A 27934-nucleotide genomic window follows, 5' to 3' on the forward strand; every position below is an offset into this window, starting at 1 on the left:
CCACTCGACCACCGCACCACCAAGTACATGAAGTTGTGGATGTTTCTTAATCTGTAGACACATATGATAGAACATGTTAAAAAGTTTCAAATAAAATAAATTGTGTAAAATGTGCACAGCTAGAAAAAAATATGATAATTATAATACAATGCCAATATTCATAATCTAAAAAGTATTTAAACGAGACATATCAGCTGGAGATGCAGGAGATGACTGCCACGCGTTAGTTATGGTAAACTTGATTCAGATATGATGCTATAAGATCCCTCGGTTGGCGTATAAATCCAATGACGTTATATTTGTTTTAAGAACATTTTATCGGTAACAAAAATTAATATTTAAATATATATGGCATTAGCACATTTTAATAGCCTGCTTAATTATATTTACATTGATATACGTTTAAGTCAAGGAAACTATATACTAATATTGTTCGAGAACATGCTGCAATAACTTTAAAAGGACAAGATGATTTGCTTAATACGACTTCTATATACTTCGACAATAATCATACTCGAGTCTCGCGCATTGCACCATTCGGCGCGATATTTAAACAACATCAATTAACTTAAAGGTACATGTTCGGCAATGAATGCTATCATGCTATGATCAAATAAATTCACTAGCAAGAATAATATATTTCCATTTCAGCGCACAACATCAATTAGATTAACAAATGCAAAAATTAAATAAAAGATTCTTGTGTATTCATTTTGAAATATGTACGAGTTATGAAAGTTTAAGGTTTATTACAAAAATATAAGAACTACGTTCGATTCAAAATATTGGGATAAACAAATGCAACTAATTGATGAATTACATTTTGCACATATCGTAATTTGTGGACAGATTGATGCTTAGACAGTGTTCATATTGTAGATTAGAATATTTTAACATTAGGTTTGTTTGTACAATATTTCGACTATTATTATAATTGATGTCTAACACGGCGGTCTGTAAACCTAATTTTTTTTATTGGGAATGCAATCAAATTTTAGCTATTGAACAGAAGTATGTATACTTACTTTATTTGCTGTAAACGGCTCTGCTTGAAACATGTAGTGAAATAATCACTTGAAGAAGAATTGTATGTGAACGACATCTAACACGTTATTTTTAACGCAAGATCGCTTGATTGCAAATTCGACCTTCTTAACTTAAGCTTTGGAAAATGCTAACGTTGAATTTAAAATAAGGCACTATACAAATGAATACTTTGATGCAATTACTTGTTGGATGTTCAGTTATTGTGACACATATGTTTGTAGTTTATACAATGAACAATTTAATATCAATGGTCAGCGTTTTTATACAAAGGCTGGTACTTAGCACACCCAATTATTGTGGCATAGGTCGTGCTATTATGGTTAAACAATGATATGGAATACAACATTAGGAAAACCGTCTCATTCAAGTCTTGATACTGAGCGTTTCTCAACATGATGTCGCTTAAGTGAAATAGTTTGCCACGCAATTCCAAGTGAATAAAATACAAATTTACAAAGCAAATTTCTGGTTCACGTTCTGCTTCAAATTGCTCGAAATTGATCACATGGAAAGTGATCATTTTGTCATTCTTGTAATGGTCATGACTATGGTTAAAATTATTTCCATTTATAAACATGTATGTACATTAATTAATTCCAATATTTATCTTTTATCTTAACACATTCGTTTCAATACGTTGTATGTATGTGTCATAAAAAGAAAAACGACTACATAATTTAAGTTTTGTTTTTTCAGTAGTGCACATTCCATGTAATGTGATTATTTCTGGGCTACGTGTAATATCAAGTTAGCCTTCCAATAGGGTAAAAGTGCCAATCCTTTGCATAAGCCTTCAAGGCAATGGGAAAGATAAATACAAATGATCGGGGGTTTAAATGGACAATGACTAGCCAAACATCACACTAAGCGCAAAATTAATCACACTGCACATACTTGTAAAATAAGCATTGGTCATTGCAATGTAATTCTTCGAGTTCATTTCAATTAATTACTCAACTGTTATGATATAACGGAGCATCAGCATTACTTCGTGTCGTGCTAACACGGATCTAGTATCATTAACTTCGAATTATAGATCATCGCACTTCATCGAAATGAAAAGCTTTTTATCGAGAAACGGATTAAATCAGAAAGTTCAACGCTTTACTAAATCGGATTATGTCGGATTATTACCGGCAAATACGCAATAAGAAAGAATTCATATGATGTATGTGTGTTCTTTAAAGTTTGCAATCTCTTCACTTGATGTATATTTGAACGTAGCTTTAAAGGTAACACTATGTATGAGATCTCTCAAAATCATATGTTGATAGCGTGTCTTTAAACCGACTTTTTATCAGTTACATTAAACACATTACATGATTCTGTAAATATTCAAATTACCTAAAAGCGTTGAAATTGTTATGTAATCCGTCAAAGAAATCGTCGCGACATATATCACCTAACCGTACTAGCATCTTTTCAGTATGGACAGCATTAAGTATAAATAATTGTTCAATTTAGACACCTTTTCTGATGAATGAGATGTGAGATTTCGTCTCCTAATTAGTGGTAAAATTTCTCAAACAGAATAATTATTATGAAGTCACAAACTCGGAATTTTTTATTTACATTATCGGACATTTGATCTTTAAGTTTTAATTTGGCGTTTGAAGTTCGGAAACGAGTGTTACATATACTCATCGTCGTATGAAAGTGACCATTTGTGGTCAGCTATTTAATACTTAATGATGCCATGAAAACAGTCCAGAAAAGATCTGAAACACACCCAACAATTGTGACTGATATATTGAACCATGTATGCCTAGTAGACTCTCTTTTCCTTTCAAATTGGATCAATTTATTTTCAAAATTAAGGATGTCTAGACTAGTATCTTTATTTCTATATTTGTAATATTTATTACAGAAATTCCTTTAAGCAAACAGCGCATCATACGGCGTCTCATCTGGGTCTACGCTGTTTGCCAAGGCCTTTTTTCTAGACGCTAGGCATCAATCGGTTAAGCTTTCCAAAAGAGAGCTCGATAAACATCTTAATGCATCATTGTTTGTTTTTGATTGCTTGAGTCCGTTGGAAGGATAAATAAACGAAACCGAGGTAATGTTTGTGCGATACAATTCGCATTGAATACGCATGAATGTGCCCATGAGCAACACATTTAATACGGTATACACGATTTGCAAAGTGTGTTCATAAATTATGCTGAGATTCTTGATACTGTAATATATTACATGTATTTGCTCTCTTAAATAATCCACACTATCGGGCTTTATGTGGTATATATATTGTATGGGTCCGTCTGCCAACCGGTGTTCTTTGAAGTAAGTAGACATTAATGCTATAATGGAATATTTGGACGTTTAATAAAAAATATCAAACTAAAAGATTAAAGAAAGAATGAATGCTACCACGCTATCATTAAAGCAACACGGGATATGGATATTAAAGCGTCGGCAGATTTGAACGTTTCGACTCAATAATGAGAAACTGAACTAATAGTATATGGTGAATATTTGGTTGGTGAAAACGTAATCTATCAGACTAACTAATTTGACCTCTTTTTCAGCTAACTAATTTGCATTCATGTAGTAGTGTTTCTATTTTGAAGCTTCGTGAACGAGTTATTGTTTAAGACATAAATGTTCTGCCTTAAACCGAATAGCGCTGTGATACATATTGAAAACATTTGCAACTGTTATTTGCCATAAAAAGTGTACAATAACTTGTCTCAATGAAACCAGTTACCTTTCTGACGTATTTCCGTTTGCCCTTTTATGATAACTGCAATAATTGAGTAATACAACGAATAATTGAAGCATTTTGAACAAATAAGGTTTTATATGCGAAGCTTCGAATCATAAATGCGATGATATGACGTTTACACTACGTGTTGTTCTCTTCTCATGTCTTATCGTGTAAGATGCACTCAGAAGAAAAAATACAACCCTATTTTGTTTTAACAAGGTGTATATGCAGTTGCAGTTTTCGTACAAACATTCTCTGTAACACAAGCAAAAAGTTATTTTAAAATATACATCCGGCATCAGTCCACTGTAGGTTTTAAGACCTGATCACACACGTACATGTAAACATAAATCGATCAACAGCGTTTATAAGTCTGGAGCAATTATTCAAGTGCAGATGTCTTCTCGAAACATTACATGTAACAATGTCTGCTGTTGAATCCGATGTTCCGACGAGGAAGTGGCGGTCTGGAAGAAGTTCAGTTCCGCACTTTCCGTCAACTTTTGTCGTTTCCGACGCTCAAAAAGGACGCGTACGCTTCGCCGGAAATTTCGCGACATGAAGCAATAAAACAGTGGGTTTATACATGACTGGATGTACGGAAGCCAATCAACGAAGACCTACAGCGGAATAAAAGGGATATCATTTAAAGTAACATTTCTACTCAAAATCAACGAAAATTTCGTACAATATTTCGTAAAATAAACTTTACCAATTAAAAATCAGTGTTCCTTATGGCAATTGCCGAAATTTCAACGCCGGATGTGGTCTGGTAAAATATATGTTTGTAGATACAAAATGCTCGTTGTTTTTCCATTTTAATTTCCCGCAACGATATCTATTCACACGACACACGAACACTAACATGATGTTCGTGTGTCGTATGAATAGATATATTCGCGGGAAATTAAAATGGAATTAATTGTGTCACAAATAAATAAAAACGAGCGTTTTGTATCTACAAAAATTTATGTAATCATACCACATTTAGCGTTGAAATTGTGGCTTTTGCTAAAAGGAACACTGGCTGTTTAGATGTTAACTTTATTTTACGAAATACTTAACAAAATTTTCGTTGATTTTGAGCGTTATAGAGACTTAGAGTATTATTGTTTGATCACCTAATTATAGCTCTAACTAAATGTTTAATGCTGTCGTCCACCATAAATACTTCGTAATCTGACCGCAAATATCGGGAAGAATAAGTTTTTTAATATTTGATTTAACTGTTAAATAACCAGTAAACCACTTAGGAAGTGCTCATTTGGCTTAGGCTAGGAATATTGCGTTGCATTTATTCAAACAATCAACTCTTACCTTAATAGCATATGCAGACGGCGAAAACAATATTGGTAATTGTAACTTCTGAATGATACGTAGGGACAGCTTTGGCCCCCAGCTGAGCAAAAATGCGAAAATGATCATAAGCAGAAGCTTTATTACCTGAAAATACATATTAATTGTGAAATGAAAAGGTTATATAATATTTAATATAAACTTGTCACGATGCTAAAGGACATAAGTGTTGTTTGTTTCATCAAAATAGAGGTACTCACTATTCGGAAAATGCTTATTAATAGGGCTATGTATGAGTGTGTGTTTATTTAGAAACACGCACAGTGTACAATCTACAATTAACGATGTATGTTTTTACTATAAGTCATATATAAATTATTAATCTGTTTGTGAAACACAATGCTATTAATATACGATTACTTGTACGAATGTACTGCTATTACTTGTGGACTATACACTGGGATATTTTTCAATAAACTTCGAAACCTTGATATAAAAGATGTTTCTAATCTATTAGGGGTGTTGACAAAAACTTGAATATCAGTTATTTTTTTAAATAATAGAGAACTAGGTACTGCTTACTTGTTTTCTACTCGCCAACACCTTTGATTTATGATTAGTTATTGCCCTCTTCAGTAATCTTGGTACGGCTGGACCTGCATTTAGGCCTAGACTGCATGTCTCGATGCGTGTAAGAAACAGGGCATCACATGCCCTGAATAGAGAACATTAGCGAATTTATTGTGATTGTATTATATCCACGACATGTTGAAAACGTAGAGTGATCAAAACTGGAGTGAATGTTTCTCATACTGGGTTTAGTGTACGTTGGAATGTTTAAGTAAAAAACACAGACTTAATTATATCATCATATTGTATACATTTGTCTTTCCATGTTCGTTGACAACACGCAACTTCATTTTGTTCTAAACATTATTTTGATGTAACTAATAATTGCATCATAATGTCTCAATGATATGAACGCGTTACATGTATTTATAACAATTATGTTTTGATCCATATGATATCATTAACTCGAGCACATATGTCTGGTGTATGTCTGGTGCATTAGTTATGCATTAGAACCATATGATCAACGACGATGCTATTCTTATATTCATTGAGTTATTATTTGAACCAGAAACTGATCACACAGCTTTTAGTAGAAATCACTAATGTAAGAAAACATATCAGATAATTAAATGCCAGACCAAACTGGGGAGTGCTTTGCAGACTTCAAGAGGAACCCATCTCAGTGCGATGTAAAGTGAATCGAGTAAACTTTCGATTTTTGATAAGCTCTTGTAAACATTCAAAATATACATAGGTATTATGTTTATTTATTGTGTGCATGTTCTGATAGTATGGCCGGAATAAAATACCTTTTTAAACGAGTACACCATCTTACCTATCTGGTGGGGTTATTAGGGACAGTTTTTTAGCGCTGGCCCATAAAACTCGGACGACCTTGTAATAACACACGATCATGATAAGCGTTGGTATCAGGAACATAGTGAAGAATTGGTAAATGGCAAAGGAGAGGCGAATACCATCTTCCACACCGTGGTCTGAGCAGAAGATCATGGTCACGGAGGAATGGTTGTTGTAGAAGACGGACACCTCTGTTGACTGAAACAAATTTATATCCGTCAATAACGACACACAATTAAAGCCTGCTAAAATACAATGTTGGTGAAGTTCTAAAATAAAACTGTAAACTGTAATACGGCTTTCTGTATGGGATGATTATATGGCCTATATTCACCAAACCAGCTTTACAAATAGGATGAAATAAGGTCTTGCCATAAAAGTGTTTGAAAAGCTTGACGCAATATTAAAACAGAAAATGGTTTAAAAGTGTAAGCAATTATTTTCGCAGAGTTAAACTAAATTTCGTATGGACAAGTTAACAAAAAAGGGGCAGTTCATGTACGTCTTAAGGCTGTAAGATTAAAAGTTGACAAGTGTAACATTTCTTTGTAAAAATGGTCATTAATAAACATATTTCATAAATCTAACATTACAAAAAATGAATATCCTACAGTATTTTTATGTTGGATGATACGATGTATTGATTATTAAGTTTAAACCATAAAGAATAACGCATGCAGGTTTAAATGTTTTACTGGCAATATTAATAGTGCACGTGGACAATTGTTGAAGTAACAAGCATGATGTATCACTTCTAAGTTTAGGAATTGCATAAATGAAGCCATGTAGAACGTAGGATGACACAAATGTGACAGATGTCTTTTGGAAAAAGAAGGGTTAATCAAAGAACGAACATACGCCATGGTGATTCCAATTTACTTACCCTTTACTTTATAATTGTATTGGCATATACTAGTTTAAAGGCTTACAAGAGATAGATGAAAGCCGTATTAAGTTACCTTCATTATTAAACTTTTATGACAATTATAAAAATACATTATTAATAGACTATAAACGTGAGTTATATTACTTTACTACTCATAAACTAAGATGAAGACATTACACAAACACCTACACGTTTGTAACGCAAAACTTTATGGACCTGTACGTCTCATTAATTCGTGCAGATTTTGATAAAAATAAATGTACATGTGATCATTTCATTACATTATTCGAATGCTCATGATAAAAATATTCATCCGTGACAATCGGACGCTTAAGCAAATGGGTACGATATGATTTAATCAGTTTGCACGTGCCAAAAGTAAAACGCAATAATTCTAATTTGATTTAAATTTCATCATTCTATGATGGTGCTCTTAAGTAAAACATTCAATGAATTCAAAACAAGAGCTGCTGATACGAAATGCAATGACCCCAACTGCGCTTTCAAGCCAAACATCAGTTTTTAAGAGACAAGAGTCGAGTCTAAGGACCGATACTGCGTCAAATATCAATGGTCCGTAAAGGGAAATCGAGTTTGATCAGTACGTTATGTACATAGATTCACATACCAAAAATCAGGTAAATATCTGAAAGCGTTTCGAAAAAAAACACTGTAGACATCTTCTTTTACGTATTTTATGGATGGCGACACAAAAACAATACAGACTACTTTCAGATAAAATGAATGTAAAAACTATTACATGTGTATATGTATTTTTTCTGCCAAAATGATATCGTTAACGTTTACAGCAGTAGACAAGACATATGTTATGATACTGAAAGTGGAGGACTGATCAATCCGTATACGTTTCTTTCTTTGATTAGAAAGGCCAGGCATGAACAATTAATAAGGCAATCCCACACTGTTATGTGGGCGGACGCTAAAAGGTTCAAACTCTAAGTCAACAAAGATCAGAATCTCAAATGTTGACATGTTACTCAATATATACAAATGGGTTTCATATGATATATAAAATGGAATTCAAATGTGTATAGGTAAATAAGACAAAACAACAAAATATAATGTGTTTAATTGGTTGCATGTTTTCGATATTTGTAAAAGTCTTCTTTAAGTTTAAATACTGATGCAGCGGACGCAGCAGTAAACCAAAATGGTAGTCAACATGTTAGGTATTTGCGATTTTTCCAAGGGGAGAACAAAACTGTTGCACCAGTAAGGTTGAACCAGATGTCGATGTCAATGAATTTTATCTAGTGGGTTTGTGTTTGAAGCTAGCTAACTTGTTAAATGTACAAATGCTGTCAATTTGACAAACTTGTTTAAACATATTTTATTTCTAAATTGACAATTACAAATGAATGACAAATCACAAAGTATTATATGCAAAAAGGGTTGGACCTAAAGTTCTACAACATTATCGGGGGTCTTTCCCTAGAGTATTAAGTTACGTGTACATCGATAAAGTTGACTGTTTAAGATGTTAATATTAGTCGTCGGTTTGGAAATTTTACGAAAACTACTTAAAAAGATAGATGCAACTACTACTTTGACTAAAATGATGGTAATAATAATTATCATAACAGTATTGATAATTGTAATAATAATTATAGTAGTAATACAAAAATAATAATGCTAATAATGGTTATAATAATAACAACAATAATAATAATAATAACAGTAGTTTGACAAACTACCATTGCATGCGACTTTGATTTTGACATATAGCGCATATGTAAACAAATATTTAAGGAACTGCTTGTTGACATGATGTTGCTTTTTGCCAAACACAAACAAAACAAGTGTTTTTTCTCTCATTAAAATATTAATCACATTAACGAGTTAAAAATAATTATGTGTTTTATATGTTAAGATGTTGTCTTAATTTTGATTAAAATGGAACTCCCGTTTGTAAATATATATGTAAGAAGTTGAAATAAACGTATTGTTTTTGATAACTTAAGCAGTTGATGCCGATGAGGTATTTGTACTTGCAGAAAAAGAGGAAGTTTACAAATGTATTTTTTAAAAGACTTACACAATAGAAACGATTTCTGAACGATGATAATTATTTTCATTTTAGTTTAACTTATAATTTGCTTTTTTATTATCTTTTGACGTCGTTTCATTTGGTTTTTAAAATAATATCTCCCGATGACCACGCTGGTAATGCGGATACTTTGATAACAGATGGCACTTCGATAACAGCGAACAACAAAAGCCATGCGCGAGAGGAAAGTTCCTCAGTTTTTTTATATATCGTAAAGATATGATTTTAGACAAGGCACATGGTCGAGCTTAAAAATGGTGTATCCTTTTCCTATTGGGAACAAAGAAATCACAGAAGAATGGTAGATTTTTCCTCAAAAAAATAGAAAATTTGGTGGGAAAACAGCATGAACTGGATGAACATTTAACATTTTAACAAAATAAAACTACTTAGAAATATTGCAAGTAATTGTTTATATTGCAAAATGTACAGTAATAATTGTGCTTCAAGTATTGAAATTTTGTTAGTATTCAATGAAATATAAACGAAGATATGCATGTTTAATAGGTGGTATTTATGAAGTTGCAGACACTGTGATTCCCGATAAAGGACACTACGGATAACAGAGACTTTCAACAAATTGGGCACTGCGATAACCGATTTTAACCTTCTACCTTAAATATGACTTGTTTGTGTATATTATGATCATTCTAACCAAACATTTTGCAGTACGAATCAATATGCATAGTCAAGCGCGACACATTGGGAATATATGCATAACTAAATTGCAAACACATGTGAAATATAACCAATGGTGTTGTTCGTTAATAAAAATCACATTACTACAAAATGTATTAATAAATACTATTTATATTATAATTGCAATTTTTCAAAGATAAAAATGCTTATTTCGAAAGAAATATATGTCAAGTGACATCCGGAAATAATTGTTTACATTATTTATTTGTTTTTTTTAGTGGCGACTTGAGATTTAGAGAGAGGAAAAAAAACAACGTATCCTGTAAATCAACTCGATCGTGTTCAAATTAATTTAATTTGATTGTTTGCACATGATGCATACATCTTTATGAATCAATGTCGACAGAGACAATTTGTTTGAAAAGTGTCAACTTGATAAACGATGAATATCTTTCTTTTCCTCGAAAAAGCAATCAACTTTTCTTTATTTGACCTATTTATTAAACTATTATCATAGTTACCAACGCGCTATCCCGTTAATGCGTTTAATGCATCTGTTTTTGATCAATAAATGAATATTAAACAAACAAATTATAACTGGTGCTTTTCAAGTTGCATTTGCTTTTGCATCTGGTAATATTTTACAGGAATTTATTCGAAACAATTATATGACCATGTGATGCGTTCATTCATTGACACATGGCAAAACATTAAAGACTTGAAATTCACTAGACAAATAACTCTGGTTAACATGTTTTATTTCATAACATATTGTCGAATACTAGTTATATTTTTGATAATTCACTGAAACATTTAAAACAAGTATTCATAATTGATTACATATGACATGTAAACGAACACTGGGTTTAAAACAAATTCATTACATAATATTGAAGCCAATGTTTGATTCTTGTATAATCGAATTAAAAAAGCGTGACAAAAAAAATACATCGAACATCCCTCATTTTGCAGACTGGGAAAAGTTCAAGATCAATCTACGAGAAATTGATTCCGATGTTTGTCCTTTACAGTTGTTTTGGTTATAGGGTTTTAAATAAAATATACCGATGGGCCGCGGTGGATAACCATTACAATATTGTTATGTGCACCAAAAAACATATCAACACCTTTGTTCCTATTTACATGATGAGGTATTAACTTATAATGTACGAATAGTTTTGACGCTTATTTGTTTGAAATAAATATTTTGTATAATCCGTGCAAAGATCGACTATATTGTATTTGAATTATATAGAATCGCTTTAAAAATGAGTATAGATGTTACAAACAGTATTTGTCCTAGGTATATTTCTGAAATTCATAAATGTGTCATTCCATATTTATTAACAGGATTCATGTGTACGAATAGTCCGAATAATTATAAAGCGTTACTATGAAGAAAATGTGTGTTTTGTTCATGGCGATGCGCCTTAAGTTAGGAGTAGAGGAACAATATTATGTACATACATGGAAATTCTAATAGCTATGTTAGACCTCCATGTATGTATTTTACACAGTTTGAAGAGCTTTATTCTAGGATTAAAAAGGAATCGTACACAATAAATAGTGATACAACATTTTAATATATGTATTGTCTTAAATGCAAAACCGATCAGTGTTTGCATTGATAATTTTATTTATATAAATTCAATGAATGCTTTAGGATTTCAAGAGATACTGTAGGTATAAGACCGAAACTTTTTATCATCATGCTATAATCATGGTATGTCTTTGCACTTTGTTGAGTTTATCACTAAGGTTTATGCCTGAATAAATTGAAAACGAATAAATAATGAACCATATGAAACTCTATTGACATAAGCCTAAGATGAATTTCTGTTACAACCCGCTTTTCTTTCATTGAAACAATGAAGAATTGCCTGCTTCACCATACCGTATTACTTGTATTTCATATCTTACACTAAACCACAATCTGATTCACCATACCGTATTACTTGTATTTCGTATCTTACACTAAATCACAATCTGATTCACCATACCGTATTACTTGTATTTCATATCTTACACTAAACCACAATGTTTATTTAAGGCTTACCCACAGTACTGAATGAATACAATTGCAATCGGTAATATTTTCTTAACATAATTACAAAACTATGTGCAAGTGTCTTTATGGCATTCTTTTCACACAACGGCCATCCGAATACTTCGATATACGGTTGGCACTTCGATCAAAGAGAAAAGCAAAAGCACACAACAAATGTATTGCCTAAAAATCTCATGTATATTTCTGGAGAAATACATTTCAAGTGACAACAGGGTCTTTATACTTTTGTTTTTTTCAGTTGAGTGTTATTACAACTGTTCTGGTTCAAATACAGTATATCGATACAAGATTAATAGAATGAAACTTCACGCACAAATGGTAAGACTTAAATCTCAAAGATGTAATGTCTTAATTGAATGTGTCTTAAAAAACAAAATTGTAGTCATATTCCAATGGGATAAGAAATATGAAGTACTTTTTCGATGCCGTGAATTTGAAGGGTTAATAGGTTTTTTTCTGAAAGCGCAATTAATTCTGTATTACTGTCGCCTATACTACATTGTAATTTGAACGTTATATAATAAATATAATTAAACTTTAATAGGCATCAGCTGGACGCTTGAAACACACATTGCAATTTTTATGCTGGTAAATAAAAAGAGTTGCCTCAATATTCGTAAAATTTAAAACGTAACACCATGTATAAGATACAAGTAGTCCCTTATTGTGTTAAGATGATGAAATCAAATTCGAAACATATTATGTAAATAGGGTTTTATTAACCAAATTCATTGCTGGAATTTGCTTTGCTTTATAATCTGTTTGATGTTTATTTAATCCTGATTTTACATTGATGGAGCTTAAATTGAGCTTTCTTAGCGCTGATTTTAATTTTAGCTGGAATGCATGTAATCAGGTAAAACATAATAAATTCAATTAAAATCAATCAATCATGAACATGACTTATGTTGAATATTCTTCGCTTGGACATGCTTTGAAATGAAATTATTGAAAACATTTAAATTGAATAAAGCTTCTATTCATGAGAGTTTTGTTTCAAATTACTATTACCGGGGTGCAGGATCAATCAAGAAAACTTTCTCAAATATCTCAAGGTAATAAAAATACCTTTGGAAAATTCTTTAGTGCATAAAAGACAGTTTTTCTTGCAGTTTGTGTCGATATCTTAAGATTAAAGAATAATCATTGAACACGTCTGAAACCGGTGCCAAAATTTCACGTTGCGGGCTGTCATAAGCAGCACACAAGCCGTGTATGCACTTGTTGAAATTCTTACGAAATAAATGTTTAAAACATTTATTTGAACTAAAGCACCATTTACACATGTGTTTACATCCTTTAAAGTTAAATAAGAAATCCCACAAAGTCACGTGATCCTGCACCAAAAAGCATTCGATTAAACGATTAAACGAGCAAGTATTTGTCTAGTGAATTTCAAGTCTTTAATGTTTTGCCATGTGTCAATGAATGAACGCATCACATGGTCATATAATTGTTTCGAATAAATTCCTGTAAAATATTACCAGATGCAAAAGCAAATGCAACTTGAAAAGCACCAGTTATAATTTGTTTGTTTAATATTCATTTATTGATCAAAAACAGATGCATTAAACGCATTAACGGGATAGCGCGTTGGTAACTATGATAATAGTTTAATAAATAGGTCAAATAAAGAAAAGTTGATTGCTTTTTCGAGGAAAAGAAAGATATTCATCGTTTATCAAGTTGACACTTTTCAAACAAATTGTCTCTGTCGACATTGATTCATAAAGATGTATGCATCATGTGCAAACAATCAAATTAAATTTTAGGGATGTCAACGAATATCCGAATATCCGAATATTCGGTCCCGGACCGAATATTCGGATACTGTTTTCCGAATCGAATATTCGGAAGAAAAAATAAAAAATCGAGTAATTTCAAAGACTTTGTATTCGTAAAATTTGCTTCAAACATTGACAAAAAAGTTGTTCCTCGTGTCATAATGTTTATTCCGTAGGCGCGTTAATGCGTCGCTATGGTGATGACAGTATACCGGTCATAAATCCCGCTAACAAAGCCAGACACTTTGTGTCAAAATTATGATAGGTGCAAATCGTGTCGGCAATCAAAACATCGACCTGCACTTGATCCAATGACTCGAATTACATTTAAAATCATCAAAGATTAAATGAGTAAAGGAAAAGCCAACTTTGTGTAAAAACAAATAAGACCGTATGGAAATTAAAACACCGACCCGTATTGATCTAATAACTCGAATTACATTTAAAATGATCAAAGATTAATTGAGTAAAGAAAGAGCCGATTTGGTGTGAAAAACAAAACAGATCGTATGGTTATAATCACGTTGTCCAATCAAAAAAGCTTTTAGAAAATAATTTACTCAACCTCTAATGAGTATTTGCGTATCGTATGGTCCAAACATTAACTAATTACTCAATATTCAATCAGGTATTATACTTAAAGAAATGTTTTTGGTATTTCACCCTCATTTAATTGAAAATATTATAATTGCTACACGCATAAAGTAAATATCTGTCCAAGCAAAATGCCACCTACGCCTTTCGCTGCTAGGACGTATTTCACGACGTCATCCGATAAGAAGTCGCCGATCCAAGTGTCTTTTAAACGTGGCAACTTTAAAAGACTGACTGTTTAGTCTGTAAAACAGGTTCAAAGTGTGTTGTGTCTATGTACATACTAAGTAATTCGTTTAAGTTCAGCTTTAATTATATGTAGATCTAACTGTTTTGTCATGTAATATTTTGTCGTCATGTAACATTATGTTTCTCGTTCTATTGTTGATGTACGATATTAATAGTTTAAAAACAGTTTTTGTCATTCAATTTTAACAATAAAAAGTAATCAACAACATCAGCTTCGAATTAACGACGGCAACGCTGTGTCAATATTTAAACACTTCCGGTGAACTTCCGGTAAAAACGAAAGTAGAATTCATGGAGTAATGGTACGGTAAACAAAGTTGACTTTTTTCCAACAGATGTTGACCGAATATCCGAATATTCGTTCGGAAGGGTGACCGAATATTCGTATACCGAAATCGGTATTCGTTGCCATCCCTAAAATTAATAATATTGATTGAGAAAAAGACATGTTCAATAAGTAATATTCTTATAACTTATATTTCAGTTATAAATAACGGGAGCGAATGGATCTTTAATAGGCAAATACACCTGTGTTCTCCATAACATCCTATGTCGTTGGTGCTCATTAGAATCTCAACAACAAGACGATACTAATGCGTAGCCTTAAAGGGATCTTTTCACGGTTTGGTAAATGGACAAAATTGAAAGAAGTTGTTTCAGATTCGCAAATTTTCGTTTAAGTTATGATATTTATGAGGAAACAGTATTACTGAACATTTACCATGGTCTAATATAGCCAATTTATGCATCTATTGACGATTTAAAAACCTAAAAATTATAAAGCGTTGCAACGCGAAACGATTGAAAAATTTGGAGAGTTCTGTTGTTGTCGTTAAATTTGTGAAACTACGAAGATTTCTCATACAATGCATAAAATACTTCAACCGAGTATGCTTGGCAGAATAGCCGAGCGGGCTAATGCGTTTTTACTCCAGGTTACTCCGGGGGTCACTGGTTCGAGTCCAGCTGCGGCTACTTTTTTTTCCTTTTTTAAATTTTATTTTTGATTTTTTACTGGAGCTTTTAAGATCCAATGTTTACATTTATCAATATAAAGCATTTAATGACTTATTTCAAAACATGCAAAAAACTGTGAAAAGGCCCCTTTTAAATTTAAATAATAGAATTGAAAACTCCCTTTATCTTGAGCTCTGCTTATAGGGAGCACTTACTTATACACAAATATACCGTAAGCTCGAAGTGCGATTCAGCTGAACCTAAATTACTTGATTGATTGAGTTAAAAGAATTTCGAACCTGCATCGCTGCTGGTATTTATCTTTAAGAAGAAGTTTTAGCAGTGTGATGTTTCATGACACGTTATCTAATATATAAGTAAATGACCTTAATACCTTAATTAGGACATACTTATACATGCTTTAGATCAACCGTTTCGCTACAAGAAACATTAGTTAACATGGTTAAAGCATGGTGTACTATGCGAAGATCCGGCATTTGGGTGACACGAAAAAAGGAAAATATATGGTCATATAGACGGTACTAATCAGACATATCGAATTAGTTTCACAGATATCTTTCACATTTATACAAAATCATTAATATATTCCAAGGGATAAGACAATGTTTCGGTAATTCGTTTTTAATTTACTTCAGTACATACATTTATATGCATTGCCTGCTTGGTATAACAGTATTCCACAGCGAATTCTGCATTTCTAATTCACTTAAAACAGTATGTTATATCTGGTAAAAAGTTTCGACTAATCGGCAATAGAAGTGTCATTATCATTGAGATGATCGGTTAAAGAAGTGTCCATGAAAAGTTGAGATCCGACCCTTTAAACATTTTTATTTTCTCAAACACGTTATTGAACTTAAATATATTGTAACGTTTATGGATATATTGAACTTTTATTTCGAAAAGTAAGCACGTTCTTGGTTTATTTCTAAGTATTCTTATTTTGGTGAAGTATGTACTGATCATCCAATTCATGCTGATTCTCGATGGAGAATTTTTTTAAAGATCCACGCTTTTCTGCGAATTTCTTTCTTCGCAATACGAAGTGCTATACCATTAATCAACCAAACAATATCCCGTGTCTGAAAACCGAATGAACAAAACATAAATGCAAACAAAGCTGAACAACTCTCATCTCGCACGTGAATTTTGTTATTCTCTATTAGATAAGTGCCATCTGTTATTAAAATATCCGCATACCCGGCGTGATAATGTGAGTAGATATGAGCTGATTCTTTGTTCGCATCTGTTTTAAGTTCATTAAATTTCAATTTGATTTACTTTCAAACAAACAAAAGCAAACTAGCTTTCGAGCGATGAAACAAAATGCTCAGAACTGTTAAACGCATGTCATTAACACTTGATACTACAACAACCACTATAAACACGATCGCCCGTCAGCTACATCGGTTTCTGCTTTAATATTATGCATTAACTTGATTTTAAATGCCACAGAATGAATATTTAACGGAATAAACTATTCAACCTGACGTATATAGAGATACCCCCGTTTATTAAGCAATAAAACAAATACAGTAATGGTTGTGATAACACGAGTTTTCCATACAAACATGATCCGATGTTAGCCAACATTACTTTCAAAACATTTATGAGTTCGTGTTTTTCTTACAAAAGCCATTAACAAAATGAAGGAAAATATAATAGTGATTTCAATCTTCGTTTTTTCCGAAATAAATAGAAGCTATTTGTTGGTTTTGATGTAATATAAGTTTTAATTGACGGAAAATATAGTATTTATATGATCACGAATGAATAAATATTGATATTTCATAAAATCCAACTAATTATCTTTTTATTGTACGCATGGCATTTTTTTCAGAAATAATGGCGTCGTTACGCCATGAACACGACGTAATCGCACAGTATAACAGTGTAATCTAGCGATTATATTTTTCATATATATTTTCTTTCGCAGTTTGAAACAGTGAAGTATCAATTTTAATTCAATGTCATTTTCTGTAATTAATATTTACTAAAAAGATGTCAAAATACCTCTTTGATGATAAATTAGGGATTAGGTGTTTCTCAGGTTGACAACACGCAACTTACGACTTAGGACAGCATAAAGTACGCTGAATACTCACTAATCAATATCAAATTCATCGAATACGTATATTTTGCACAAGGCGGGCAATAAAAAACGTAATTGAAAATTACTTACCATGATTAGAAAGGCAGGAGATGACAAGAGACACGCCATTACCCAAACAGTCGGGATTATGCGTTTCATGTTCCCCAGAGTGCAGAGGTACCGTGACCTCATCGGATGAACAATCGCCACGTATCTGAATTGCAGAGGAAAACGGGGAAAAATTGGACAGGACAATTAAAGCTGGTTACAATATGTTTTGTGTTGATTGGTGGGTGTGTTTTCTTGATTGTGTGTCCGTATTTTAAATTCCTCAGTTGCCAACATTGGTTACATAAAAAGCAGAAAGCGGAATAAACAGGAAACTGATAAAGTTAAAAGGGCACTTAATCTCGTTAGTCTGTACTGGTCGCTGTATTTTATTGGTCACAGTGCTTGATTAAACAACGGACTTGATTGTCCATACTGCTTGATTGTCCACTGTGCTTGATTGTTCACTGTATTAAATCGGTCACTGTGCTTGATCGGTCAATGTACTTGATTGTTAACGGTTCTTGCGTGTTTATTGTGCTTGCTTGTAATCTGTGCTTGTATGGTACCTGTGTAAAGTAGTTCAAGCAATTAAAACCTGTAGCATTACCAATGTTAAATCATCTTTTGTTTCCTTGGCTAATCGACCACATAAATTGTTTGCTGAGATAAAGGAACCATTTTGTAATTTTGTGTGGAATGGCAAATCACGATAAAGTAAAAATATTGTAATAACATAATATACAGATGGATGATTAAAGGTGATCTTTTGTCTTTTGTCAGCTCTTTGAAGTGATCGTTGATCCGTAGAATTATCGCAGGAAATGAAAAATATATAAATATTGTTAATAAAATGATTGACTTAAATACAATTATACAACTGTGGAAGCCACTATCTCGAACATTAAACTTACAGGATACAAAATGAATTTTGTAAAGATACTTCGAAGTCATTTGTTGAACTTTGTAAAAAAAAAAACGATATAAAAATCAGCTTCTGTGTCAATATCCCCTATTCTATAACCCAGGCATTACAATGTTTGATAACAAAAGTGTGTTTTTTAAATCATGGTTCGAAAGGGCGTTCATTTTATTGGGGACTAATTTGGGCTAATTGGTGCAAAATATAGAAACTTTTACCTTTTAAAGTTACGATGAGTTTTAATAAGTACATGACTTCCAGCCAAATTACCTTCCTTTCCTTGATATTACTAACGCAGTTGCAAGGTACATGACAGCCAGAAGCTCCAATGACACTAGATTTATAAAGCCTTTTATCGCGACTAGTATACGGTCCATCTTAGTGAATACAAAAGTAACGAAACCAACGTACGGTAAAATTAAAAAAAGAGTCCTCGCCAGTGTGCATAGCTAAATGGTCGAATATATGTTTTTAAATATTGAAACAAATGAATGGCGAAATAGTTTTGATATGCTTTTCCGTATTACACGGGATACCAATGTACAGTGGTTTCAATATAGAATTATAAAGTGAGTCTTAGATACAAACTCCTTTCTATTTTAAAAACACGCAACTACAGTCAATTGCAGCTTTCGTAAAACTGAATGTGAAACTATTCAACATTTTTCAGGAATGAAATCATGTCAAACAGTTAATCATATAACTGTTTTCTGCATGCAATCACTTTTCGAATCTTAATATGCATTCCTTTATATTGGGACATGCAATTTAAATGGACCTTTCATTTTTTTTTTTTTTTAATAAAACTGTTTATTTATGATTATCAACTGAACAAAATTGGACCCAATCTTACAGCAGCAAAATCGTATCTGTCCTTAAATTGTCATGTACTAAGCGAAACAAATTACTTTTATAAGTAGCGTAAAAGTAAAAAATGGGAACTGCTGTTACCCCTATTCCAGTAATTCAGATAAGGGACTTGATTCAATACTTATAACATTATTTGTTCATGTTGACACGTAAAAGCTTTTTAATTGTATTACATATGAAATGTGTTATATTATGCATATATTGTTTGCAAACTACGTACGGTGTGGAGTGGGATGCCCTCGACCCACACAAACCTATTGACGTGGAAATAAAACATATTGAACGAACACAAAACAAAATGTGCTTGATTGGGCATTGTGATTGACATGTGACTGATTATAATGAACAAGGTATAAACATTTAAGGCTTGACCGCACCACCGGCGTCGGGTGGTGTGGTTAAATCTTGCAAATATTCTCTCGTAAGTTGTTTACTTTATTTAAACACACAGTGTCAGTGTAAAATGAAGATAGTCATATGTAAACGCTTTATAAAAGTGAATAATCTTAAAATGATGGTACTTATCTAAAACGAATGGGGATATGGGAGTAATATTTTTCGGACAAACAACTTTGAACTTTATCAGAGTGACTTGCTAGAAACAAACGACTATATTGGATAGTTTTTAACCCTCGTTATACGATTATATCGACGATTAATACGGCACTTCTCAAAGCAAAGTATTATAGGTTATTAAAGATTTGCGTAATATTATGGCCTGGTACATGTATTTTCATAACAATAAAACTTCGTCCAGTGGACAATATTGAATAAAATTCGAATGAATACCACGCGATAGATGTTCATAACTGTAATTTAATTTTGCGAAAATGGTTTGCACGAGATTTGATTTGGTGCTCCATTGTTGTATGAAACTCAAATTATTCTTTCTTATCCTCTAAGCGCGTGGACACTTCTCAACATGGTGCATATACAGATACAACAAATTACTAATTAATGCATCATTATTTGATGATCGGTTTTTAAATCTTCGCGGAAAATAATCTAATATAGGTGTTATCTGACTTCGCTAAGTCACGACTTTAATTTGTAGATGTATTCCGAAAACACATTAAATGTTTTTGAATGTTGTAATTACAACTTCATATGTTAGTTTAATTAGACAAATATTTTAGCGAAAAGATGACATATGCTTGTTTTAATATTGTCGCAATTAAGGAGAAGTACTTGTGTATGCTCCTTACATTTATCATCTATGTTACTTCCATTAATACAAACGCTGTAATATATAATGAACACATGCTAAGAAATATCCATAATTACAATTAAATTTAATGAAGATATTTATTTATAAATAACAGAAGAGCAATATTAAAACCTCAGTTATATATGTTATCCCATAGTTAGTTAAACAAATTTCGAACTAAACACACTATCATACACATTCCAAATTATCTGACATAATATCAGATAGAAATGGTAATATATGTTACAATATGAATGTTGATATAGTTTGGTCTGTACCAGCAATATTCATATTTCATGAAATTGAAAGCAATTGGTTGATATTATCTAATCTAATCTGATTTAAAAAAAATTCTATGGTCGGAATATCTATATTTAACCTTTTTGGCACGCCCTCTTAAGTATATATATATATATATATATATATATATATATATATATATATATGTTAGACCTATTTGATGGCTGTGATTGGAAACGGTTAAAACCGTGTTAGCATCCGATGTTACATACAAATGTACATACATCCAGGGAACCGTTTTAAATGTATTTATTCACGATGATTTTAAACAAAATACTATTAAATGTTTAGAAGTGTTAGAAAAAAAAACACATCAACGAAAGACAAGTAAACATCAACAATAGCATGACAACTGATTAAAACATTGTTGTTAAACTATATAATTATTTCATTAATTTGATAATTGTTATTTACGAAAATTATATTGTTCGATGAAATAATTTACTAACGAAACATTGCTGATTTATTAGGAATATATGTCATTGAAATATCACTTTGGAAAAAACAGCATCATATATTAATATACACATTTGCAGGTTGAATAGATGCGTGTTATAACATTCTACTGTGTAATGCTAATGAAAGAACAATTTTAACAAATGGTTTAACAAAATAAAACAATCTGCTATATATATGATTGACAAAGCCGCGTAAGTTGTTGACAAGCTCTAAGTGTATGACCATACAGCGGTTTGAAGTGGTTGACAATACATTTAAGTGTATCACGATACATATGTTAGAAGCCGTTTACAAAACATCTGCCTTAAATGATTGACAATACATCCGCTTTAAATGCACGCGGTAGACAATTAATCTGCTGTAAGTTGTAGACAATACAGCCCCATCCTGCTCTATGCTACAAGCTTAAAATTGCATTCCATACATATACTGTCGGAAATAACATTAAGAACAGAACATCAGTCTATGTAATAAGTTCATGATTTTTTTTCAATACGCAATACAATCTTAGTCACTAATGTTATCTAAATATATTTCAGAGTGAACGAGAAATTATTTTCTTGCCTTCTTGTTCACATATATTGATGCAAAACACATCAAATTAAAAAATAATCAGTCATTACGATTACATTCTTTTTGTTAGCTGATACCCCTTTATATTATCTAGTCTGAACTCAATATCGGACCTCAATTTATACCAATGCAATGGCATCAAGACACCAAATTACCGTTTTATTTAGTTTCTGTCTGACTCATTTATGACCTAGACATATTTCACTAGCAACCGTCCTATTTGCAATAAACCGCGATGTCAATTCGAAAAGTACGCGTATTCAAACGATTGCATGACAATCTTAATTGCTTTCCATTCATGTTGGTGGCAGACCCGCTTCAAGAAATATTAGCCTTCTCCCCCAAGTGTTGTCAAAACATACTTGTAATATCTGGTAGAATAAATGTTTGTTTCAATTTTCACAAAATATGTTGCAATAGATTGAGTGGCTTCTAACATATTGTTTACATTTAATCATGGTTAATCAGTTAAGTAGAAAACAGTGTTCGTGTGATAACAAACCGATGACAAAATTGCATTGATGGCAAACTCATCATGTTTTAGAGTTAGACAAATTCCATAAACAACAGGCTTTTTACAAGTTCACATATCTGTCTATGTATCGGCACATTGCATAGTTTTGGGTAGTTTTTTTAATACTTTTAACGAGTGCATTTAGGCATCATCTCGACAGTAGAATAGACGTTCTAGATTAGCCAATTTCAGATATCCTAACCGATTTGTTTAGAATATGACTCAGACAAACGACACTATACCATCGTAAAAAGTCAACGTTGTTGAAACATATCAACGTCTCATAGCGAAACAAATGAATTAGTTTGCAATGGTTTTGTTTAATCTTTCAATATTTTTTTGAACTATCAACCATAAATAACGTTACATTATTTAGATTATAGACATTGTTTCATATTAGAGATTATTATAATCATTACAAATTTCTTGATTTGTGTACACATTATATATTTCGTTTTCTTTATCTTAACGACGTGGAGAAAGGTAATATTATAAATCAGTTATACAAACTACATATATGTGTGCAATGCGTGTATTTGAAATTCTGATGTGAGCTCTTTGTGAGCTACTTGTTAGATTGGTGATGCTCGAGGCAAATACTTTCTCGGATCTAAAGGATCTAGGTTGTCGCTGAGAAAAGTTATTGGTTACTGGTGTATAAAGACTGTTTACAATCGGATGTTTCATCCTCATTGTGGACAGAAAAGGGAAAAAGGGAAATGCTGAAGTGATTAAACAATTAATACTGCAATACTTTAGTTTAACGTAGAGAAGATATATTAACATAATAATATGCCTAGTATTAAATGATATTTTAGTCATTCCTACAGGTACGATTATCAAATTAATTAACATGAATACAGTGTTTTTAGAATGATAACATATTCACGGCTTTTACACTGTCATATTTTGAACACATTTAGTTATGTAGTTAAAATATTGCGCTATTATTTTTCACGTGTTTACCTTATGTTACTAACTTTAATTCTCATTTGGATACTGGCCAGCAACTAACTCTCGGTTATAATGACAATATGCCTAATATGTTTAATATGCAAAGATATATTGATTTATAGTCAACAGTTTTGCCGTAAATCAGAGCCTGTTTAATGCAACTTTATCAATTTCATGTTTTAACGATTGTGTGCATCCTTTAACGCTTCGCCGGTTATTAGTGACAAATAAATTATTGAAATGTACTTCTGTTTGAGAATATATACTTATATGACAGTGTTATATTAAGGTTTATTGTTGCTTGTCTTTTCTGAAGTGGTCAGTGACTTTAGAAGAATGCCTGATACAACAGCGATGTGTCAATTCGAGCGCAACAAAGAATAAAAATCAAACGGCATATTCAATAACTAAGTTAATAACACGTCCAAATAAGTTTTTTTTGTGTATGTTATATTTTGTCTATAGTGATATGTTACTAGATGACAATATTCGTTAAATTAGAAAAATATAGTGTTATTTTATACATTGTTCATAAAGAAAAATTTCATTAAGTCGTCGTCCTTTTAAATAATTATATTTTTGATTTAATTTCACAGCAAAATGCTACGATGTTTGTCGGATTAGCCGCATTTCAAAATTATTCAATAAAAACAAAATTGTATTGTTTGTGCTCTTAGAGTGTCTTATTGCATAAGATTGCTGATAAAAGGCTTCCGGCTATAAATGATTACATAATTGCATGACCTGTTTAATGCCTATGTACTCTGCAGTTGGTGTGTCAACCACGAGTAACAGTTGAACATATGAATCGAGACAAGCCTTAAGTCGTTTTATCAATAACTAACACAATTTAAGGACACACATTGAGAAGAGTATCTAATTATATCATTTAAATCAAACTAACAACTAAAAAGGCATCACCGCGGCATTCTCAGATGGCATAAAATAGCAGGGAAGTATTGGAGGAGCGTAATAGTTGATATATTTAAAACACACCTTAATTATAAAATTGTTTAAAATGTAAATAAATATGATTTTTTAATATCATGACTCTTGTGAAACCTCAAAATGACAGCATTGGGCATTACACTTAAATGTTCTTTTCAAGACAATGTCGTTAACAGTACCTATTAACCTTAACCATGTTTCAAATTACAAATAAAACCGCATTGAACATAACGCTTTGTTTGATGGAAATTATAAATAACTATATTCTTTGAAAGAGATCGTCTAAATGGCAGATTTATTGCACATGGTATTGACATAAAATGTTATTCCTGTATAATTTTCAAAGAAATGAGTACGTCCAAAGGGATATCGGTTTTCAACGCCTTAATTGGAACATTTGGCGGGATATTAAAAGTAAAATCTTGAAAGAAAAATATTATCTTGGAGGCCACATCATACTAATAAGATAATTGTCAGGCTGCATACACTTTAAAATAAAAAATAATAAATTAACCCCCGCTCCCCTCTAGTGGATATATAGCCTCGCCCACAATTTTGTTTGCTCAATGGTTAAACGTGTATAAAAGTGCTGCATTCAGCTGTAATGTCGTGTCTTAAAAGAAAATGCCATTTAACTGTAGGTGCTCTGAATTGGCTTGCAAAGATTTGTTTGAAAATTGATTTCGTTCATAGCTTCTTACTTTCGAATTTCGAAATCAATATGTTCAATGTATAAAAAAGACAAATGGGTGGTATAGAGCAAATAAATAAATCAAAGCACAAACGTCTTACAAAGAAAACATGTTGCTGATTCTTTAAAACAGATTTATTTTTGAATAGGTTTACTCAGATATGAGCTGTGGTTTTTGGCTCAGATTGTTGAAAATAGCCTTCAGTTATTGAACTTGACAGAGTGGCCAAACTGGTTCGAAAACTGTATAAAGATTTTTTGTCCTGCACGAGTGACAGTAGCAACTACAAATGTCATGGGTCGTTTTTTTTTATTATCACTGACAAGAACTCAATGACGAACACTGAGCGCTTGATTTCATTAAGATTGACAATATATTCAACCTTTAAATGTGAGAGACCATACGTATGGACACAAAATTAATTTGTTGCAATTTGTGCTAGCCCCCTCTGATCATATAAAAATGGAATAAACTAAATATTACTTGCTTGCTAACAGTTTTTGATTCAACCTCCGCAGAACAACTGATCAAGTTGTTGTGGCCCTGTGGTATTTTAATAATATTTTTGTCAATGATGACATAAACATTTGTATTTATCGCTGTTTGGCAAACGAGCTATACGACCCGATGCGTCGCGAGAAAAGCACGAATCATTGTGGTAATATTGTCAAACATCGAAACGATAAAACGAACATGGAACTTCAATCTTAACATAATCGGAAAATATTTATTTGACCTGTTAGAGAAATTATAAAACTCAGCTTCGCATTAAATATTCTTTAAGTTTTTCGTTTTGCATCGGTCAAATAAACAGAAATATCTTTGTCTTTGCTTTTGGAATATACAAACACTGGCATTAACAATTTATAAGCAAAAAATCGAAAAGAAATAAAAGATCCATGTATTACCGTTCAAGACTAACAATTGTTAGATTCAGTACCGTCAAAACCGCAGTCATCATTTCTATAAATCCAGACAGTTTGCAGAGGAAACTGCCAAGGTGCCAGTGATCGATAAAGTGCCGACTCAGCTCATAAGGCACGCATATGACCAAGAACAAAATATCCGACGACGCCAGACTCAACAGAAATATTGTGGTATTCGTACGTTGTTTTATGTCACCGACGATAGCGAATATCACCAGACTGTTGCCGACAACACCAAGAACTAATGCCAGACCGTAAATGATGACGGTGGGTATGTAGTCGGCCTCATCTAGCCAGGTTTTCCGTAGCTGGGACAGATCGCCTTTGTAGAAAAACCGGTTAGAGTCGTCAGGTAAATCCTCGTAAGAAGGTGGTATATGCGTAAATAATTCATTCTCATTGAAGACACTCGCGTGAAATTGTGCGTCTTCATAGGACGTTTCGTTGTTCATTATTGCTTTACGTGTTTACCTTGAACACACATCAATAAATTGCTACAAATACATAGTACAACGTTCATTCCATTAGAAACATTTCCAAATCGTGTGAATAAAAATATTGTTGTTTGTCGTCGCTACTAAAATGGATTGTAAGGAAATACCGTACGCGTTTGCAATCAAAAACTAACTAACGTTTTCCAAAACATTCTTTAATCGTAAATAATATCAACAGTTTGGTAAAGCAGATCATTTAGATACTTAGGGTATATCCACTTTTAATTCACGTTATATATAAATGCTTCTTTAATATTCCACAACAATCTTTTAAACAAACAGGCCTCATCTTCTGCACACACTGCTGGAAGAGTTTAGTTGGAAACTCGATTTCTCAAGGCACTGTCGCGAGTTATTGGAATTGGATGACGTTTGACACACGCGTTCGTATAACCCTCCGGGTGATCAATCGCAATTATCGACCCATATTGTCTACATCGTCTTGCAAAGTATTAAACAATTACTTTCCTTTCGTTCATGTTCCATTTATATTAAACGCATTAACGTGAGCGTATTCATTAAACTTGGTAACGTATTGTTAATCGTCTTAAAGGAGCCTTTTTACGGATGTTGGCATGTATTGAAGTTTGTCATTATATGCTTTATATTGATAAATGTAAACATTGCATCTAAAAAGCTCCAGTAAAAACAAGGTGAAAATTAAAGAAAAATAGAAAGCAACCCTCAACTGAGCTCGAACCACTGACTCTTGAATAAAAGTCTATCGCTTAGACCAATCGGCCATCCTTGCTCATAAATTGAGTGATGTATTTTACATTTATATGCAATCCTCGGAGTATCACAAAATATAACGAATACAACAGAATTCTCAAAATTATTAAATCGTTTCGCGTCGCAACGCTTTATAATTTCAGGTTTTTAAATCGTTTAAAGGTTCATAACAGACAGTTTATTAAGACTTATACATAAGTACATCGTCTTTAATGCATATAATTATAAATAAAGTAATGTCACGTATCCTTATACTATAGTAGGTAACCAAATCAATATAATGATGTATATATGTTAGTAAGTAAAATGACATTTCAGAACTAAATTCAATGAAATGACATTTCTAATCAAAATAAGAACCGAGATAAACAACGATTTTGACAAGGAGAAACATAATAATGTTAAAGGCAGTAAGGACAATGTATTACAAATACTATCAGTGACTGCAAAGTGATA

General features: G+C 32.2%; 1 protein-coding gene across 1 annotated transcript; it reads right to left on the bottom strand.

Moving 5' to 3' along the window:
• Positions 1–4140: 4140 nt before the first annotated feature.
• On the bottom strand, positions 4141–26704 carry LOC127861797 (galanin receptor type 1-like). The gene is made up of 5 exons (XM_052400475.1): positions 26267–26704; positions 6459–6679; positions 5633–5765; positions 5072–5197; positions 4141–4374 (listed from the first exon to the last, which is right to left on the bottom strand). Exons 1-5 carry the CDS (start codon positions 26702–26704, stop codon positions 4141–4143), a joined length of 1152 nt encoding a protein of 383 aa, XP_052256435.1.
• Positions 26705–27934: the final 1230 nt, after the last annotated feature.

This window comes from Dreissena polymorpha, chromosome 16 (genome assembly GCF_020536995.1).
Source record: "Dreissena polymorpha isolate Duluth1 chromosome 16, UMN_Dpol_1.0, whole genome shotgun sequence".
Lineage (NCBI taxonomy): Eukaryota > Metazoa > Mollusca > Bivalvia > Myida > Dreissenidae > Dreissena > Dreissena polymorpha.